Raw genomic sequence first — 18,034 nt, 5'->3', positions numbered from 1 at the left:
TGCAGCACATGGATAGTGTGAGTCCAAAGGCTTTATTGGGGGTTTGAGAATCCCTGATCCTCAGAAGTGGGGATGGGGGGGATTTGTAAGGACACACACAGTGGCACTGCAGGGCAGCATGGCCACCCTGGCCTTGACTTCAGGGGCTGAGGCTCCCCAGTGCCAGCTCAGTGCTGGTGCTCCCCCTCAGAGCACCTTGCCGGGGTTCATGAGGTTGTGGGGGTCAAGTGCAGCCTTGATGGAGCGCAGGGTGTCCAGGCCCTCCTGGCCCAGCTCCTCCTGCAGCAGTGCCCGCTTGCCCAGCCCCACACCGTGCTCCCCCGTGCAGGTGCCCCCGGCTGCCAGTGCCCGCCTGTGGGACAGGGAGGAACAGGAGATGGGATCTCTGTATCCAGTCCCAGCCCCCCAGAGCACCCTGGCCCCACCTGCCCAGGCGCTGGGTGAAGGCGTGGATGCGCTGGGCCTCCTCCGGGTCTTGAGAGTTGAAGACAAGGATGCAGTGGAAGTTGCCATCACCCACATGTCCCACCATGGGTCCTGCAAGTCCACGGGTCAGATGGGTGTGGCATGGGGGATGGTGGCCCCCCAACCCCCTCTGTCCCAGGGGGCTGTGGCCCTGCTGACCGGTGAGGCTGGAGGCCTGCAGGTCCTGCTTGGTCTCCACCACCACGTCAGGCAGACGGGAGATGGGCACACAGACGTCCGTGGAGTAGCCCTGGGTCAGGGAGGGCAGAGCTGTGGCACTCAGAGCACCATGGGCACTGCTGCCATCATCCCCATCCTTGTGCCTCACCTGGCAGCCGGGCCGCAGGGCCAGGGCAGCGTACCAGGCATTGTGGCGCATGGACCAGAGCTGCTCGCGCTCCTCCAGCCCCTCCGCCCAGGCCAGGCTGGAGCCGCCGTTCTGTTGCACGATCTCCTCTGATGGTGACCAGGAGCTCTGGGGTACGACCCACGGCACCCCCAGGCACCCAGCCCTTACCCATCTTGGAGACCCATCCCACATCCTGGGATACTCCCGGTTCCTCTGTCCCTTGTCTCTTGGTCCCCGTCTACCACCCTGTGACACCCCTAGTCCCCCCTATCCCATGTTCATGAGCCCCTCAGCAGATCCCCAGATCACCCCTCCCTCACCCTAGTGTCTTCCTGGTCCCCATCCCAAGCATCCATTGCTGGTCCCCTCTCCTCCTCCTATTCCAGGCCATACCCATCTGCTGCTGCTGCTCAGCCAGGCTACACCGGGAGCCGTGCACCTCCAGGAGGAGCGTGGCTGCCACGGGCAGCCCCATCCCGCTGAAGCGGCTGCAGGCATCTGCCATCACCTCATCCAGGAACTCTGGGTGGAAGGAGGGAGTGTTGAGCTCCAGCACCAGCACCTGGATCCCCAGTCCCACCTCTGGCTGTGAGCACTCACCAATACGGGCCACAGGCACGGCGGCCTGCAGCACCTGGACGGTGCAAGCCACGGCTGCCCCCACGCCAGGGAAGGAGGCAATGGTGACAGCAGTGGCCTCGGGCAGCGGGTGCAGGCGCAGCGTGGCCTGAGTCAGGAAGCCCAGGGTGCCCTCAGAGCCCACGAAGAGCGAGGTCAGGTCGTAGCCGGCCGCCCGCTTCCTGCACAGAGCTGGTGAGCAGGCGGCCACGTGGCACATGGCCAGCCCAGCACAGACCCCCGGCCTCCCAGCGCCCACCTGGGCTGGCGCCCGGGGCCGGCGGTGTGCAGCAGGCGCCCGTCCGGCAGCACCACGCGCAGGTTGAGCACGTTGGGGCGCATGGTGCCGTAGCGCACCGCGTTGGTGCCCGAGGCGCCCGTGGCCGCCATGCCACACAGCGAGGCGTCTGCCCCAGGGTCTGCAAGCAGGGAACGGGCAGGGGAAGCAGGTGGGATGGTGTCCATTCCCACATGGACACCACTGTGACTTCAACTGCAGCAAAATTATGGGCATTCCCAAGAGCAATGGGGCCATGGCAATTCCTTTCACATGGGCACCCCTGGGAGCACAGCATACCTGTGGACACCATATCACTCCCAACATTCCCACAAGGCCCGTGCCTAAAGGAATCCCCAGACCTCCATAACTGTCCCCAGCCCCATGACTGCCCCCACACCCACGGTACCGACAGGGAACCAGAGCCCGGTGCCACGCAGGTGCTTATTGAGGGCCTTGCGGGTGACACCGGGCTCCACGGTCACCGAGAAGTCCTCGAGGCTCAGCTCTGCGATGGCGTCCATGCGGCTCAGGTCAAAGCAGACACCGCCCTGGCACAGGGGCACCTGAGAGTCTGGGCACGGCCGGGCACCGAGAGCCCCTGGGGGCCAGAGGTGCCGGGGAGCCGATACCTGCACGGCATTGACGCCTCCTTCCAGGCCGGTACCGGTGCCGAAGGGCACCATGGGCACCCGGCGGTGGTGACACAGGGCTGCCAGCTCCTGCACCTGCCCCACCGCCTGGGGCCACACCACGGCGTCCGGGGGGGCACAGCTGGGGGACAGGCAGCACCACTGACCGACTGACTTCACCACCTCAGCCTCCCTCCGCATGGCCCTTCCCCAGCCTGGGACTTGTCACAGGGCCCTTCCCTTCCCCTCGGCCCCTTGTCCACCCAAGTATTTCCCATCCTCGGGCCCGGCCCCTCCCCTGTGCCCCTTCCCCTTCCAGTGGCTCCTGCCTTCCCCGGTCTCCTCCCTTCCCTGTGCCCCTTCCCACGGTCCTTCCCCTCCCCAGGGCTCCCGGCTCCGGGGGCACTCACGGGTGCATGGACTCATCGTGGCCGTGCTGCTCCCGCACCGCGGTGGCCGTGGAGACATTGGGGGTCCCGACCACGGCCCTCAGGGCCTCCACGAAGTCAGGGGGCAGCGGGGGCTGCGGGGGCAACAACGGGGACGCGTCAGGGATGCCCTGGGGAGGGTCTGGTGCGGGCACGAGGCCAAGTGGCCGCGTCAGGACCTGAGTGGCCCTTGGAGCCCCGGCCCCACCTTGGAGCAGCAGCTGCGGCGCCCCAGGGCTGCCGCCAGCGCCAGCACCCTCCGCAGGGCCATGTTGCAACGGGACAAGAACGGGAACACGGGAACTGCACAGGACCGGGACATCGCCCTCCCCCGCAGCCTGTCCGTCCCTCCCCCACACCGACACCTTAAGGTGGCTCCAGCCACACGCGGCTGTGGCCCTGGCGGAGGGACCTGCCTCCCACCAGTGCCTCTGCTCGTGTTCCCGTGCTGTCCCCTGCCCGGCGCACTCACTGCATTCACCGCGGCCCCACCCTCACGGTGTCCCCATGCCTGCTCAAGTCTCCCAGCAGCTGCTCAGGGCTCCATGACCCCATAGGAGACCACACGTCCCCACGCTCCTCCCCGCCCAGGCAGGAGTCACCGTGTCCGCCCGTCCATCTGTCCCCATTCTCGGTCAGGGGTCCCCATGCCCCCTGTCCCTCTGTTCCCATGCGCAGCCAGGTTTCCCCATTCAGGCACAGGAGTCACCGTGTTCCCTGTCCATCTGTCCCCCTTCCCAGCCAGGTGTGCCCATGTCCCCCTGTCCATCTGTCCCCTTTCCCAGCCAGGTGTCCCCATGCCGCTCTGCGCTCCTGGACAGGTGTCCCCATGCCCAGAGAACTGACCCCAGCCCATGCCCCATCCTCAGCCGGGGCTCTCCCGGCCACCCGCCTGCCCCGTGCCCCGCTCCCGTCCGTCCCCGCACGGTGACAAGGACACCAAGTGTGCTCCGGGGGTTGCAGCGTTTATTGCAGGCCTCCGTTGGCCTCGAGGATGGAGTCGATCCAGTTGCGGAGCTTGGTGACGCGGGCGTACACGCCGGGCGTCTTGGTGTCGCAGGTGCTGCTGCCCCAGGAGACGATGCCCACCAGGTTCCAGGCGCCGTCCCTCTGGCACACCAGCGGGCCCCCGGAGTCGCCCTGCACGGGGCAGCGGGTGAGCGCCGGGGCGGGGCCCGGGGCCGCGGCGGCAGCGGGGGCCGGGGGCACGTACCATGCAGGAAGAGGCTCCGTCGGCGCCGGCACAGACCATCACGTCGCGGATGCGGAAGCCCCAGAACTCCTTGCACTGGGCGTTGGTGAGCAGGGGCACAGCCGCCTGCTGCAGCACCGCCGGCGTGTCCGAGGCTGCGGGGAGCGGGGGGCGTCAGCGCCGCCACCGGCACCGGGAGCGGACCGGGAATGGGGAAAGGGCTGGGACGGGGAGGGCGGGACGAGGAGGACAGGACCGCGATGACGGTGGAGATGGGGACAGGACTGGGTCAGCGTTGGGGATTGGTGATGGCAATGAGGGATGGGACTGGGACAAGGATGGGGATATGGGAACGGGATGGAGATTCAGATTCAGATTTGCATGGGGATCTGGATGGATGGGAGATTGACATGAGCGTTATGATTCAGATGAGCACAGGGACTAGCCATATGGATGAGGAAGTGGACAGGAAAGACAGCGGACAAGGACGGGGATGAGGCAGGGGACAGGAATGGGGATGGGGACAAGAAGGTGCAGTTACCGCTGGAGTCAGTGAGCCCCCAGCCAGTGGTGACGCAGGTCATTCCCCCCGGGAATTCGTCAGTGGCCGCAGGCAGGCAGACGGGGGACACGCGATCTGACAGCTGCGCCGGAGTGGCCAGTTTGATCAGGGTGATGTCGTCGTGGATGGTCAGCATGTTGAACCTGGGGTTCTTGAAGACCTGAAGCACGCAGCACGGCTCTCAGCACCTGCAGCCCCTGCCAGCGTGCCGGGCACTGGACACTCCACAGGGATCAGCAGGGACCTTGGGGACCAATGGGAACCCTGGGGGTGGCTCCTGTGGATCCCATGATGGAAGGGTGTCTGCGTTGCAGGGCTCAGTCCCTGGAACACTGGGAACAGGGCTGCCCCAGGTCACGTCCCCTGCCCTGTGATGAAATGGACCCTGAGGCCTGAACCCCTATCCCTTGGGAGCTCCGGGGAACATGGGGACATCCAGGGGACCTGACCTGAGGGATGAGTGGCAGCAGGGACATCCAGGGGATTGCAGTGCAGAGATGTGGGACACCATGGACAGCCCAGGGAACCCTGACCCTCGGGATAAGCGGAACTGGGGCCTCCTCAGGAACACAAACCCCAGGACAAGGGGGACCCGGACATAAGCCCCCAGGCCGCCCGTGGTGGCCGCGGGATCCCGCAGGCACACGGACCCCGCCCTGGAGGTACCTTCTCGATTTTCAGTTCCTGCTGATCAGGCCCGGGTGCGTCCTGGTCGTAGGCGCCCACCACCACGGTGTCGGTTTTCCTGGGCACAGGCAGGCACTGAGCACGGGACACCGGCACGGGGACCGCGGGTTCCCTGGGCACCCTGTGCCCGTGCCCAGCCCCGGCCCGGCCGGCAGCAGAGCCGGTGCCTACCTGACGCCGCAGTGGGCAGCGGTGACCACCCAGTTCTCGCTGATCAGGGACCCGCCGCAGAAGTGGAAGCCGTTGTTGCGCTGGCGGGGAGAGCCGCCCTCAGCACCCGGCACCGCCGCCGGTGTGCCCCGTGCCCGGCCCCCACACGGCACCCAGCCCTGCCCCCGGCCCGCCTCGGGCTCTCACCTGGAGGGACACCTGCCATGGCCAGGACCCTGGCACCGCCGCCTCCCCGTTGACGATGCGGTTGTAGCCACGGATGACGGGCGGGATGGCGGGCACGCCGCAGTCTGCGGGGCACAGGCGGCCGTGGGACGGCGGCTCCGGCCACCCCGGCCCCGTGTCCCCAACCCACCGCTCCTGCCCGCCCCACCCCGAGCCCGCCCTGCCAAGCCCCACCACCCCACGCACTCTCAGGGACGGCGGCATGGGCAAAGCCCGCCAGCACCAGGCAGCTCAACACCCACAGCAGAGCCATTGCCACTTTGCGAGGACAGACCTGCCTGACACCTAGTGACTCTTATATGCACCCCTGGCCACCTCCCACTGCCGCTGGCCTTGCCACCGTGGCCTTGGGAGATAGTGTGGCAGCAGATATGGTGCCATCGGCATCTTGCCAGTGCTGGAACCTTCGCATCCAACACCTTGGTGTCCCAGGCACCTGGACCTCTATATGGACCCTTATCTGAGTGGTAGCCTGAAACGGCTCTGCAGACCCAGCCCTAGAAGAACTCTGTGGTATTTCCAAAGTCCACCACTCCATGACAAAGTATGCAGGCAGCCCAGAAAACCCCACCATATCTTTGGCTACAACTGCAGCAACCTGAGCAGCACGTCAAGGGAGGGGATTCTGCTCCTCTACTCCACTATGCTGAGACCATGCATGCAGTGCTGTGTCCAGCTCTAGGACCCCAATTATGAAGGACATGGGCCAACTGGAATGAGTCCAAGCACATTTAAAGACAGCATTTAGTCCAGGCCAGTACTGCCCCACAGCCATATCCAAGGATAAAGGCTCCAGGTGCGATGCTCCCAGGCTATTTCCTGGAGAATTTCCAGCCACCACACTATCTCCCAAGGCCACGGTGGCAAGGCCAGCGGCAGTGGGAGGTGGCCAGGGGTGTATATAAGAGTCACTAGGTGTCAGGCAGGTCTGTCCTCGCAAAGTGGCAATGGCTCTGCTGTGGGTGTTGAGCTGCCTGGCGCTGGCGGGCTTTGCCCATGCCACCGTCCCTGAGAGTGCGTGGGGTGGTGGGGCTTGGCAGGGCGGGCTCGGGGTGGGGCGGGCAGGAGCGGTGGGTTGGGGACACGGGGCCGGGGTGGCCGGAGCCGCCGTCCCACGGCCGCCTGTGCCCCGCAGACTGCGGCGTGCCCGCCATCCCACCCGTCATCCGTGGCTACAACCGCATCGTCAACGGGGAGGCGGCGGTGCCAGGGTCCTGGCCATGGCAGGTGTCCCTCCAGGTGAGAGCCCGAGGCGGGCCGGGGGCAGGGCTGGGTGCCGTGTGGGGGCCGGGCACGGGGCACGCCGGCGGCGGTGCCGGCGGCGGTGCCGGGTGCTGAGGGCGGCTCTCCCCGCCAGCGCAACAACGGCTTCCACTTCTGCGGCGGGTCCCTGATCAGCGAGAACTGGGTGGTCACCGCTGCCCACTGCGGCGTCAGGTAGGCACCGGCTCTGCTGCCGGCCGGGCCGGGGCTGGGCACGGGCACAGGGTGCCCAGGGAACCCGCGGTCCCCGTGCCGGTGTCCCGTGCTCAGTGCCTGCCTGTGCCCAGGAAAACCGACACCGTGGTGGTGGGCGCCTACGACCAGGACGCACCCGGGCCTGATCAGCAGGAACTGAAAATCGAGAAGGTACCTCCAGGGCGGGGTCCGTGTGCCTGCGGGATCCCGCAGCCACCACGGGCGGCCTGGGGGCTTATGTCCGGGTCCTCCTTGTCCTGGGGTTTGTGTTCCTGAGGAGGCCCCAGTTCCGCTTATCCCGAGGGTCAGGGTTCCCTGGGCTGTCCATGGTGTCCCACATCTCTGCACTGCAATCCCCTGGGTGTCCCTGCTGCCACTCATCCCTCAGGTCAGGTCCCCTAGATGTCCCCATGTTCCCAGGAGCTCCCAAGGGATAGGGGTTCAGGCCTCAGGGTCCATTTCATCACAGGGCAGGGGACGTGACCTGAGGCAGCCCTGTTCCCAGCGTTCCAGGGACTGAGCCCTGCAACGCAGACACCCTTCCATCATGGGACCCAGAGGAGCCACCCCCGGGGTTCCCATTGGTCCCCAAGGTCCCTGCTGATCCCTGTGGAGTGTCCAGTGCCTGGCACGCTGGCAGGGGCTGCAGGTGCTGAGAGCCGTGCTGCGTGCTTCAGGTCTTCAAGAACCCCAGGTTCAACATGCTGACCATCCACGACGACATCACCCTGATCAAACTGGCCACTCCGGCGCAGCTGTCGGATCGCGTGTCCCCCGTCTGCCTGCCCGCGGCCACTGACGAATTCCCGGGGGGAATGACCTGCGTCACCACTGGCTGGGGGCTCACTGACTCCAGCGGTAACTGCACCTTCTTGTCCCCATCCCCATTCCTGTCCCCTGCCTCATCCAAATACCCATCCCCGTCCTTGTCCGCTGTCTTTCCTGTCCACTTCCTCATCCATATGGTTAGTCCCTGTGCTCATCTGAATCATAACGCTCATGTCAATCTCCCATCCATCCAGATCCCCATGCAAATCTGAATCTGAATCTCCATCCCGTTCCCATATCCCCATCCTTGTCCCAGTCCCATCCCTCATTGCCATCACCAATCCCCAACGCTGACCCAGTCCTGTCCCCATCTCCACCGTCATCGCGGTCCTGTCCTCCTCGTCCCGCCCTCCCCGTCCCAGCCCTTTCCCCATTCCCGGTCCGCTCCCGGTGCCGGTGGCGGCGCTGACGCCCCCCGCTCCCCGCAGCCTCGGACACGCCGGCGGTGCTGCAGCAGGCGGCTGTGCCCCTGCTCACCAACGCCCAGTGCAAGGAGTTCTGGGGCTTCCGCATCCGCGACGTGATGGTCTGTGCCGGCGCCGACGGAGCCTCTTCCTGCATGGTACGTGCCCCCGGCCCCCGCTGCCGCCGCGGCCCCGGGCCCCGCCCCGGCGCTCACCCGCTGCCCCGTGCAGGGCGACTCCGGGGGCCCGCTGGTGTGCCAGAGGGACGGCGCCTGGAACCTGGTGGGCATCGTCTCCTGGGGCAGCAGCACCTGCGACACCAAGACGCCCGGCGTGTACGCCCGCGTCACCAAGCTCCGCAACTGGATCGACTCCATCCTCGAGGCCAACGGAGGCCTGCAATAAACGCTGCAACCCCCGGAGCACACTTGGTGTCCTTGTCACCGTGCGGGGACGGACGGGAGCGGGGCACGGGGCAGGCGGGTGGCCGGGAGAGCCCCGGCTGAGGATGGGGCATGGGCTGGGGTCAGTTCTCTGGGCATGGGGACACCTGTCCAGGAGCGCAGAGCGGCATGGGGACACCTGGCTGGGAAAGGGGACAGATGGACAGGGGGACATGGGCACACCTGGCTGGGAAAGGGGACAGATGGACAGGGAACACGGTGACTCCTGTGCCTGAATGGGGAAACCTGGCTGCGCATGGGAACAGAGGGACAGGGGGCATGGGGACCCCTGACCGAGAATGGGGACAGATGGACGGGGGGACACGGTGACTCCTGCCTGGGCGGGGAGGAGCGTGGGGACGTGTGGTCTCCTATGGGGTCATGGAGCCCTGAGCAGCTGCTGGGACACTTGAGCAGGCACGGGGACACCGTGAGGGTGGGGCCGCGGTGAATGCAGTGAGTGCGCCGGGCAGGGGACAGCACGGGAACACGAGCAGAGGCACTGGTGGGAGGCAGGTCCCTCCGCCAGGGCCACAGCCGCGTGTGGCTGGAGCCACCTTAAGGTGTCGGTGTGGGGGAGGGACGGACAGGCTGCGGGGGAGGGCGATGTCCCGGTCCTGTGCAGTTCCCGTGTTCCCGTTCTTGTCCCGTTGCAACATGGCCCTGCGGAGGGTGCTGGCGCTGGCGGCAGCCCTGGGGCGCCGCAGCTGCTGCTCCAAGGTGGGGCCGGGGCTCCAAGGGCCACTCAGGTCCTGACGCGGCCACTTGGCCTCGTGGCCGCGACCAGACCCTCCCCAGGGCATCCCTGACGCGTCCCCGTTGTTGCCCCCGCAGCCCCCGCTGCCCCCTGACTTCGTGGAGGCCCTGAGGGCCGTGGTCGGGACCCCCAATGTCTCCACGGCCACCGCGGTGCGGGAGCAGCACGGCCACGATGAGTCCATGCACCCGTGAGTGCCCCCGGAGCCGGGAGCCCTGGGGAGGGGAAGGACCGTGGGAAGGGGCACAGGGAAGGGAGGAGACCGGGGAAGGCAGGAGCCACTGGAAGGGGAAGGGGCACAGGGGAGGGGCCGGGCCCGAGGATGGGAAATACTTGGGTGGACAAGGGGCCGAGGGGAAGGGAAGGGCCCTGTGACAAGTCCAGGCTGGGGAAGGGCCATGCGGAGGGAGGCTGAAGCGGTGAAGTCAGTCGGTCAGTGGTGCTGCCTGTCCCCCAGCTGTGCCCCCCCGGACGCCGTGGTGTGGCCCCAGGCGGTGGGGCAGGTGCAGGAGCTGGCAGCCCTGTGTCACCGCCGCCGGGTGCCCATGGTGCCCTTTGGCACCGGTACCGGCCTGGAAGGAGGCGTCAATGCCGTGCAGGTATCGGCTCCCCGGCACCTCTGGCCCCCAGGGGCTCTCGGTGCCCGGCCGTGCCCAGACTCTCAGGTGCCCCTGTGCCAGGGCGGTGTCTGCTTTGACCTGAGCCGCATGGACGCCATCGCAGAGCTGAGCCTCGAGGACTTCTCGGTGACCGTGGAGCCCGGTGTCACCCGCAAGGCCCTCAATAAGCACCTGCGTGGCACCGGGCTCTGGTTCCCTGTCGGTACCGTGGGTGTGGGGGGAGTCCTGGGGCTGGGGTGACATAATGTAGGGTGTGGTGATGAGAAGAGACTTGAGCTGCGGATTGTGGCGTGTCCATAGGTGTGGTGATTGCAGGGCAGCAGCAGAGGTACCTCTAGGACTGAGGCTGCCATGGTTCCTGAGGTTTTGGAAGGGATGGATAGCCAGGACCAGGAATGCTTGGTATCACGTGCTACCATCCTCTCTGCCACACCAAACCCATAGGTCCCATGGTGACCATGGCCCCTGGCACAGTGCTAAGGGACACTCATACTGGTTCTGGGGCCATGTGGCCCCAGTGCCTTGCCCTGCCACCCCCAATCCTCATTTCCCCCCAACCTTCCTAGGCCCATCCCTTGTGTCCCATCATCCCTCCATGCACCAGCAGTCTCCAAAGCATAGAAGATCTTCTAGGAGGGCAGGATCTCCCCAGCCCTGCCACAAGGCCTCTCCCTCACCACAGCAGGCACACACAGATACCCAGGAGATAAGGGGTGTTTTCTAGGCAAGTCTTTATACTGCTGAGGGACTTGGGGCCAAGTTTTGAGGGGGCTGCCAAGCTGCCATGTGGTAGCTCCGGGAACCAGCGGAAGCTTCCCCTGTGTTCAAAAGGCACCAATTTTGGTTCACGTTTCAGTTATAGCTGGTACTGTAGCACAACCCGAGACGTGAGAACGCACAAGTTAGCCCCTTCCTGCCCCAGCGGCTCCCCACCACCCCTAAACCCCATGGGGACCCCTATCCCCAGCCTCCAGCACACAAGGGGACAGTACAACCCATTTCTGTCACTCTGTCCCACCATCACAGAGGATGGCTTCCACACCGTTAGAATCTCCTGGCCACCATGGAGTTCTCCAGAGTGCACCGTAGAGTCCTCCCGAGAGCAGAGCAGCCACAGCATGCACAGCAGCCACAAAGGGCATCTCAATTTGCCAGCCACATCCTTGACTCACCAGGGACATGGCCCCATGCCCTTCAGCCCAGAACTGGCTGCCAGTTTTGTATGGAGAGAGGAGAGTGGGGAAGGAATGGAAATAGATCCATCTCCCAGCTTTGCTTCATTATGGGCACAGCTCAAACCATTCCTGGCCCCTGGCCAGAGGGAGGAGGAAGGGGTATGATGGCTGCAGCCCCTCACCTCTGTTCCCACAGAGCCCCAGCCCCCCGGTGCATGTGGGAGTCTCTATGTACATGTCTGCTTACACCAGGTGGAGAGGACTTGCATGGAGGGAAATGTATGTCTAGGGATGGGGACCAGAGAGAGGGGACAGTGGTTCTGAGGCCATCACATGGCTGCCAGCTGGCCCAGCACCATCCTGAACTGCTGTGTGCTGTTGGCGAGGTCCTTGACACGCTCCACCATGTCCTTGGAGGCAGAAGGAGATGGGTAGTGAAGGGCAGCAGCCTTGGTGGTCATCACAATCTCCTTGAGCATCTCACAGAGGAGGTTGCTGTAGTGCATCACCTTGTGCTGGACGTCCTGGGCCTTGGCCTGGCGGGACAGCGTGTCCCCAATAAAGACAAGCTTGTGGGCACTGAGGATGACAAACTTGCTATGGGCCACGAAGATCTTGGGAGGTTGGTTGGTGCTGACAGCAGTGAAGAAGGCATCAACAGCGTTGGTGAGCGTGGTGAGGTTGGCCTCGCACTGCTCCAGGTAGAAGAGGAGGAGTTGGCGGTCAGCAGGACACAGTGTCCCACCACCCCGCGCGGGGCTGTAGTGCTGGGGGGGGCTCCAGTTGGACAAGTCGTTGTCGATGGGGCGCGTCACCTCCTGCTCCAGCCGCTCAAACTGCTTCAGCTGTGGGAGAGACAGGCATGGGGCAGGGTGGCCATTGATCCAGCACCTGCTCCCCTCCATGGAGCCACCAGCACAGGTGGCCATGGGCCACCAGCCCCAGGGAACACAGTGAGAGACAGCACCAGACCCAGGACAGCCATGCCAGGCTCCTCTCTGGGATCATGGTGCCTACTCCCCTCTTTACTGGCATAGCACTGGTATGAAAGGCAAGGTAGAACACAATATGAGAACATCCATGGAAGGCTGTGGTCAGACCAGCAGCAGAGGTTACAACAGAAGCAAGACACAGGGCCCTGTGCACAGCAGCACCCACCTGCAGGCCCCAGTGCCCTTACCTGCTGGTGCTCCAGCTGGTCCTTGTTCTGCCGGATGATGTTGCCTTTCTCCAGCAGCTCCTTCTGGGTCTTCTCAAACTCCTCCTTGCCCTGCAGGGGCATGACATGGAAGGGGTCAGTAACATCAGCCTTACCAGAGAGCCTCCACCTGCCCTGGTCCACAAAGCCCTCAAGCTGGAGGGTAAGAGCAAAACATAGGCAGAAGCAGAGCTGCCTAATTCCCCCTGTGACAGAGACATAAAGGCTCCCTGTGGGAAGCAGCCCCCATACCCATGCCCACCTGGAGATGGACATAGTCATAATCCTCCATCCAGCCGCTCTCGCTGTTCTCGTAGGGCCCGTCAGGTGACTCCTGGGCCAGCAACTTCGGAGGGGAGGGCAGGGGCCGTGACTGGATGCTGCTGGCTTTGTCGGAGGGGTGAGGGGGCCCATGGCCACCACTCTCCACCACCGGCTTTGTCCGTTTGAAGAGAAGGGAGGCATTGCCGTGCAGGAAGGAAGCCAACTGCTTAGTGTCATCAGGAACACCACGTGAGTGCATGATGAAGTGCTCCAAGTCATCTGTGCCCAGCTTGCTGCTGGCCAGAGCACTGGGAGCCCAGTGGCAAGCGTCCAGCGCTTGGCCGTGCCTTGCCAGGGCCTGGTAGACCTCCTCCATCTTCTGTAGCTGCTTGCTGAGCTTGGTGTAGAGGGAACGGTCAGAGGCCTGGGCAGCATTGCCCACTGCCCCCCGGGCAAACTCCAGCAGGTCCCGGAGGGCTGTCCGGACACCGTCGGCTGCCCCACGGATGTTGGCAGCATTGGCCTCCATGTGCTCGGGGTTGCGCCAGTTGGTGCTGATAAAGGACATGAGGTAGGAGACAGCGCTGCTGACGCCACTCTGGAGCTTGGCCAGTGTCTCCATGGCGGCATCCAAGTCCAGGGAGAACTCCTTGCCGGCTCCCTTAGCCGGCTCCTTCACAGGCACCACGTCCAGCGAGGATGTGGAGATGTTGCTGCGGGTGCTGCCTGTGCTGGAAGCCGAGAGGCGCTTGGCATCAGCACCCTTGGCCTCGCGGTCTACTTGTGGTGGGACGTCGTAGATGTACTCGCCCTCCGTGTCCACAGAGCCCTTGCCTGGGGCGTGCAGGTCCCGGGGCACATCATACACCTCCTGGGAGGGGAAGGTGGATCCCCCCAGCTTCTTGAGGCTGGGGGGCACATCATAGATCTCGTGGGAGAGTGGCAGCTCAGGAGCACCTTTCCCAGCTGTCGGGGGCACATCATAGACATCCTCTGGCAAGTAGGGCTCCTGCTGGGCCAGGATGAGGGGGTGGCGGGAGGGGTCGAAGGTTTTCTGCTTGGCGAAGGCGGGTGGCACATCGTAGGTCTCCTCCCGTGCTGGGCCATCGGGCACGTCCTTGCTCACTGAGGGGGGGACATCGTACACCTGCAAGGGCAGAGCAGTGGCACTGTCAGCAGGGAGAGGCAGCCTGGGGTAGGTGTGGAGATGCAGGCTGGCTGCCCCAAGCTGCAGAGCATGCAAGTGACAGCACTGAGCATTCAAGATGGCCCTGGGATGAAGCCATGCACCCCAGGGGTGCCCCTGCCCTTTGGGACAGGAAGCAAAAAATCATAAAGCAGCCCAGGTTAGAAGGGACTTTGAAAGATCATCTGGTCCAACCTCATCCCCTGGATGTGAACATCCAGCAACCCATTCCTTGGCATTCTGAAAGCCTCCAGTGCCAGGGACATCACCACATCTCTGGGGAGACTGATCTAGTAAATTACTTTTCTCCGTGTAAAAATCTGTCTGCCATTCTTACACAAAGCTGGGAGCTTCCCAGCAGCACTTACAGTTTGGTGCAAGTTCTTCTCCACGCTGGGGGGCACGTCGTAGATCTCTTGCCCTGGGTCCTGCCCATTGGGACCCTTCACTGCCATGGGAGGAGTGTCATAGACCTGGAGAGGGGGAACACAGGATGACGTGTCAGAGATGGTGTGGCCACCCACCTCCCCTCAGGGACCAGCTGAGGTGCTCAGAAGCAGCACTGAGGTCCATGAAGTATAGTTTTGGGTGCAATTTAGCCTGGTATGGATCTCAGGCAGTGACCTGGAGATCCATAGTGACCTGGGGATGATCTCCAATTCTTAAGAGCAGAAACAGAAATGTCCCCCTGACATCCCAAGCAGCCTCACCTCCTGGCTGAACTGGCTCGGGACCCCTCCTCGGACAGGTGGCACATCATAGATCTCCTGGGAGCCCGTGGAGATCAGGTGGCGAGGGAAATCGTACTCAACCTGCTCACCCTTGGGGGAATCATAGACATACACCTGGCCCACACGGGTGGGCACCAGCACCTGAAAAGAGGGAAAAGACATGATGTGGGCATTACTGAGCATCTCCCACCCTGCATCATTCCCTCAAAACCCGGCAACGGGGCCAGAGAGAGCACGGCTGCTGGATTCCGTACCGGGCTGCCTGGAGTTAGGGTGTGCCCGGTGCCACGGGAGGGCGCTCCCCGGCCGGGCTGCGGCGGTGCCGGGATGATATCACCGGTTATTTATAGCGGCGTAGAGTCTCAGCGAGAGACAAAGCCCGGCCGGCACAGCCGTGGCACGCAGAGAGCAATGGCCGATCCAGGCATGGGCTGGGGTCTGCCAGCGCCCGGAGATCCCTCCCGACCCACAGCTCTGTGCCTGAACGGGTCGTTTCATGGTGACACCAGAGCGGAAAATAACCAAACCCAGAGGGTAATGGCACCCTGCCCAACCAATGCCAAGGAGGGCTGAGGTGTTGGGCCGGTTTCTTCCTTTTCGGATGTTCCTTGTGCCCTGGCTGTGATTTGGCAGCTCCCTCCCCTCACTGCCTGCTTCCCAGGGGTATGAGTTGGAGTAGCCTTCCTGGAAAACACGATACTGAAAGCACCTCACTCCTCTTCCCGGGGATGACGTGCCAGGGTAGGGGCAGAGCCAGAAGCAGGCTGGTGTCCAGGATGGAGCCGTTAGGTTCCATGCTGGGGACAGCCTGGTGGCTCACCCTTCCCTCACCAGTGTACCTAGCAAGTACTGCAGGCTGCCTGGCACAGTCAGGAAATGCTGGCTCTGCCTGTCTGTTCCTGTGCACGCTCCCAGGAGGAACAAAATCTCACAGCATTGTGCTGGGTACCACAGCTCCTTCCACAGCTCCAACACCTGGCATTCCAAAATAGCTCTTGGCTTACCAACACTCTGTGCCCATACCAAACACACTGCCATGCCCTGGGTGATACCAGCAGAGCCCATATAAGAGACCACAAGGACCAGAGTGCTGAATGCTGTGCCAGCCCCAAGAGGGATAGCTCCCACCAACCAGGGCACCTCAGCCACTGCAGGGACTCTCCAGTGCACCCACTCCTGCCAGCAGTGTGGGCAAAGATACCCACACAACCCCAGCAATGGGCACATATGCTGCTTGTTCCAAGCGTAGCAAGCTGAGAAGCCCAAGCTCTGCCACCCACTTGTACCCCTGGACCACAGAGCACCCCACAAACACAACACACTCCCACTCCAGTCTCGCCATCCTACCTTTCCCTGGGGCTTGTGCCCTTCCCAGCTCCTCATGTCCAATGACGGTGGCACCTGGTAGATTTCTTGAGCCTGACCAGCTGAGGGAGGAACCTGGTAGACATCCTGGGGGGGACTGGCAGAGCCCCCTGGGTACGCCTCTGCTGCCTGGCCCAGGGAGGGGGGAACCTGGTAGATTTCTTGGCTGGGGTTTGGGAAGGTATGGGGAGGTGCCTGCTTCGGGTAAGTGGAAGGCTGCTTAGCTGGGGCAGGAGGAAACTGTCCAGTGGGTGCTGAGCCCGGGTACAGACCCTGCTGTCCCTTGTTGGGGACTGGCATCAGATAGACATTGTCCCCTTGGGGGCCATAAGCAGGGTGCATGGGGGTGTACTGCGAGGCAGATGACAGCGGGGTGTAGCCCCCTTGGTGGTGGAAGGGCAGAGCTGGCTGGGGTACAGATGGCTGCGGTGGTGCCTGCCCCTGTGCCGGGGCAGGCGCCTGCTGCTGCGGCTGCTTCTTGTCGTACATCCCCACGAGAATCTTGAGGCGGTTCCCGGGAACGATGCCCTGCCGGCCATGGAGCGAGCAGAGCCACCAGCCATCCAGCCCCTGCGTGTTGCGCTCCAGCACCGTCATGATGTCGCCCTTGCGGAAGGAGAGCTCGTCCGGGGACTCGGCCACGTTGTCGTACAGCGCCTTGGCCAGCACGTTCTGGAAGAGAGCCCCGCGCCGGGGCGGTGAGCCGGGCCCCGCCGGCCGGTGGGGCGTCATCCCGGCGATGCGGGGCGGCAGCTCAGCACCGGGACGGAGCCCCGCGGGCCGGGGGCTTCGCCGCTCGGCTCCCGCCAGCTGGAGCTCCCCGTTCCGGCCACCGCGGGATCCTCGCTGGAGCAAAACCCACCCTTCCCAGAGGAGGTGCTGGGAAGGGGCCGGGCCCTTCCGCCTCCCCGGTTTCGGGGGGCCTCCTCTGCCTCTCCCGCCCCTTCCCTCGCCGGCTGGGAGGAAGTGCCGGGGCGGTGAGTCAGCCGCGGCCGTGGCCGTCGCTCGGCACCCGCCGTCGGTCCCGGGCCCCTTCCGCCCCGCGGGGTCCCCGAGCCGGGCCCCGGCGGCACCTGCCAGCGCTGCTCGGGGCCGCGGCGGCGGGACGGGCCGCGGCTCGCCCGGGACGGCAGGGCCGGACTCCCGCTGCCCCGCGGCCCTGCCCGCCGCCGGTGCCGCCCCGCCCGGTGGGGCGGAGGCCTGGGGAGGCCCCCGGCCCCGCTGGGCCCCGCGAGTCCCGCGGCGCCCTGACCCGCCGGGAGGGAGGGGGGCAGGCAAGGCCCGGCCGGCTCGGAGCGGGGGAGCTCGGCCAAGGTCACGGCAGTGGGATCGGCCGCACGGGAGAGGCCGTGCCCGGGCCGAGGGTGCGGGGGCTGAGGCCTTCCTCCTCCTCCTCCTCCTCCTCCTCCTCCTCCAGCAGGGCCCCCCAGCAGCCGTTCCCCCGCGCCCTACCTGTCCCCGCACACGCCCCGTGCCCTGCCCCGTGCCCCCGCTCACCAGGTAGTTCATCTTCCCGCGGGGCCGCTCCGGGCCGGGTGCGGGGCCGGGGGCCGGGCCGGGCCGGGCCGGGGGCGGCGGGGCCGGGGCGCGCGGGCGGCGGCGGCGCCGTAGGGATCGTTATAGCGCCGCGCGCGCCCGGCCCGGCCGCTCCGCCCGCCCCCATTGGCTGAGCCCGCCCGGGGGCGGGGCCACGCCCGATGGGCGGGAAAGGGGCGGGGCCGCCCGTGAGGGGCGGGGCGGGCACAGGGCCGGGGTGAGCGACGTGAGGTGAGGGTGAGGGGAGTGAAACGGTGGGACAGCGGCCAAAGGGGTGGGACAGCGGCCAAAGGGGTGGGACACTGGCCAAGGGGGTGGGACACTGGCCAAGGGGGTGGGACACTGGCCAAGGGGGTGGGACAGGTGCCAAAGTGGTGGGACAGCGGCCAAAGGGGTGTGACACTGGCCAAGGGGGTGTGACACTGGCCAAGGTTTGTGACCAAGTGCGACAAAGGGTAAGGGG

General features: G+C 65.1%; 5 protein-coding genes across 8 annotated transcripts; 2 read left to right on the top strand and 3 right to left on the bottom strand.

The window, feature by feature from the left end:
• Positions 1-16: 16 nt before the first annotated feature.
• LOC110476269 (putative D-lactate dehydrogenase, mitochondrial) lies at positions 17-3,119 on the bottom strand. The gene is made up of 11 exons (XM_021541078.3): positions 2,978-3,119; positions 2,752-2,864; positions 2,342-2,483; positions 2,119-2,260; positions 1,692-1,851; positions 1,415-1,614; positions 1,208-1,336; positions 794-921; positions 625-715; positions 426-537; positions 17-352 (listed from the first exon to the last, which is right to left on the bottom strand). The coding sequence occupies exons 1-11, from the start codon at positions 3,089-3,091 to the stop codon at positions 187-189; spliced, it is 1,497 nt and encodes a 498-aa protein (XP_021396753.1). The 5' UTR covers positions 3,092-3,119; the 3' UTR covers positions 17-186.
• A 596-nt stretch (positions 3,120-3,715) lies between these two features.
• LOC144247036 (chymotrypsinogen 2-like) lies at positions 3,716-5,859 on the bottom strand. The gene is made up of 7 exons (XM_077786227.1): positions 5,793-5,859; positions 5,568-5,671; positions 5,382-5,461; positions 5,190-5,268; positions 4,503-4,683; positions 3,983-4,116; positions 3,716-3,909 (listed from the first exon to the last, which is right to left on the bottom strand). Exons 1-7 carry the CDS (start codon positions 5,857-5,859, stop codon positions 3,736-3,738), a joined length of 819 nt encoding a protein of 272 aa, XP_077642353.1. The 3' UTR covers positions 3,716-3,735.
• Positions 5,860-6,553: 694 nt separating this feature from the next.
• LOC110476244 (chymotrypsinogen 2) lies at positions 6,554-8,721 on the top strand. Of its 2 annotated transcripts, none has more exons than XM_077786226.1 (7): positions 6,554-6,620; positions 6,742-6,845; positions 6,964-7,043; positions 7,157-7,235; positions 7,742-7,922; positions 8,321-8,454; positions 8,528-8,721. In XM_077786226.1, exons 1-7 carry the CDS (start codon positions 6,554-6,556, stop codon positions 8,699-8,701), a joined length of 819 nt encoding a protein of 272 aa, XP_077642352.1. In that variant the 3' UTR covers positions 8,702-8,721. The 2 variants fall into 2 exon arrangements, with proteins under 2 accessions (XP_077642352.1, XP_077642351.1); XM_077786225.1 differs by having other exon boundaries at positions 6,554-6,629.
• A 535-nt stretch (positions 8,722-9,256) lies between these two features.
• Positions 9,257-10,400, top strand: LOC110472999 (putative D-lactate dehydrogenase, mitochondrial). Of its 2 annotated transcripts, XM_021535208.3 has the most exons (4): positions 9,257-9,459; positions 9,574-9,686; positions 9,954-10,095; positions 10,177-10,400. In XM_021535208.3, the coding sequence occupies exons 1-4, from the start codon at positions 9,346-9,348 to the stop codon at positions 10,354-10,356; spliced, it is 549 nt and encodes a 182-aa protein (XP_021390883.3). In that variant the 5' UTR covers positions 9,257-9,345; the 3' UTR covers positions 10,357-10,400. The 2 variants fall into 2 exon arrangements, with proteins under 2 accessions (XP_021390883.3, XP_021390882.3); XM_021535207.3 differs by having other exon boundaries at positions 9,954-10,400.
• A 430-nt stretch (positions 10,401-10,830) lies between these two features.
• BCAR1 (BCAR1 scaffold protein, Cas family member) lies at positions 10,831-17,606 on the bottom strand. 2 transcript variants are annotated; one of them, XM_021535206.2, is made up of 7 exons: positions 17,533-17,606; positions 16,018-16,707; positions 14,650-14,811; positions 14,308-14,412; positions 12,752-13,900; positions 12,472-12,561; positions 10,831-12,136 (listed from the first exon to the last, which is right to left on the bottom strand). In XM_021535206.2, the coding sequence occupies exons 1-7, from the start codon at positions 17,542-17,544 to the stop codon at positions 11,621-11,623; spliced, it is 2,724 nt and encodes a 907-aa protein (XP_021390881.2). In that variant the 5' UTR covers positions 17,545-17,606; the 3' UTR covers positions 10,831-11,620. The 2 variants fall into 2 exon arrangements, with proteins under 2 accessions (XP_021390881.2, XP_031361684.2); XM_031505824.2 differs by lacking the exon at positions 17,533-17,606 and having other exon boundaries at positions 16,018-16,767.
• Positions 17,607-18,034: the final 428 nt, after the last annotated feature.

This window comes from Lonchura striata, chromosome 13 (genome assembly GCF_046129695.1).
Source record: "Lonchura striata isolate bLonStr1 chromosome 13, bLonStr1.mat, whole genome shotgun sequence".
Classification (NCBI taxonomy): domain Eukaryota; kingdom Metazoa; phylum Chordata; class Aves; order Passeriformes; family Estrildidae; genus Lonchura; species Lonchura striata.
This window is presented reverse-complemented; position numbering and strand designations above follow the sequence as displayed.

Bases quoted from the DNA above. Each gene is read 5' to 3' on its own strand.
- LOC110476269 (XM_021541078.3), bottom strand. From the start codon at position 3,091: ATGTCCCGGTCCTGTGCAGTTCCCGTGTTCCCGTTCTTGTCCCGTTGC. The intron at 2,865-2,977 runs GTGGGGCCGGGG...TTGCCCCCGCAG, and splicing joins GCCGCAGCTGCTGCTCCAAG to CCCCCGCTGCCCCCTGACTT. The intron at 2,484-2,751 runs GTGAGTGCCCCC...CCTGTCCCCCAG, and splicing joins CACGATGAGTCCATGCACCC to CTGTGCCCCCCCGGACGCCG.
- LOC144247036 (XM_077786227.1), bottom strand. From the start codon at position 5,859: ATGGCTCTGCTGTGGGTGTTGAGCTGCCTGGTGCTGGCGGGCTTTGCC. The intron at 5,672-5,792 runs GTGCGTGGGGTG...TGTGCCCCGCAG, and splicing joins CCATGCCGCCGTCCCTGAGA to ACTGCGGCGTGCCCGCCATC. The intron at 5,269-5,381 runs GTAGGCACCGGC...GCCTGTGCCCAG, and splicing joins GCTGCCCACTGCGGCGTCAG to GAAAACCGACACCGTGGTGG.
- LOC110476244 (XM_077786225.1), top strand. From the start codon at position 6,554: ATGGCTCTGCTGTGGGTGTTGAGCTGCCTGGCGCTGGCGGGCTTTGCC. The intron at 7,044-7,156 runs GTAGGCACCGGC...GCCTGTGCCCAG, and splicing joins GCTGCCCACTGCGGCGTCAG to GAAAACCGACACCGTGGTGG. The intron at 8,455-8,527 runs GTACGTGCCCCC...TGCCCCGTGCAG, and splicing joins ACGGAGCCTCTTCCTGCATG to GGCGACTCCGGGGGCCCGCT.
- LOC110472999 (XM_021535207.3), top strand. From the start codon at position 9,346: ATGTCCCGGTCCTGTGCAGTTCCCGTGTTCCCGTTCTTGTCCCGTTGC. The intron at 9,460-9,573 runs GTGGGGCCGGGG...TTGCCCCCGCAG, and splicing joins GCCGCAGCTGCTGCTCCAAG to CCCCCGCTGCCCCCTGACTT. The intron at 9,687-9,953 runs GTGAGTGCCCCC...CCTGTCCCCCAG, and splicing joins CACGATGAGTCCATGCACCC to CTGTGCCCCCCCGGACGCCG.
- BCAR1 (XM_031505824.2), bottom strand. From the start codon at position 16,767: ATGACGCCCCACCGGCCGGCGGGGCCCGGCTCACCGCCCCGGCGCGGG. The intron at 12,562-12,751 runs GTGGGCATGGGT...ATGCCCCTGCAG, and splicing joins ATGACTATGTCCATCTCCAG to GGCAAGGAGGAGTTTGAGAA. The intron at 12,137-12,471 runs GTAAGGGCACTG...TCTCTCCCACAG, and splicing joins ACCAGCTGGAGCACCAGCAG to CTGAAGCAGTTTGAGCGGCT.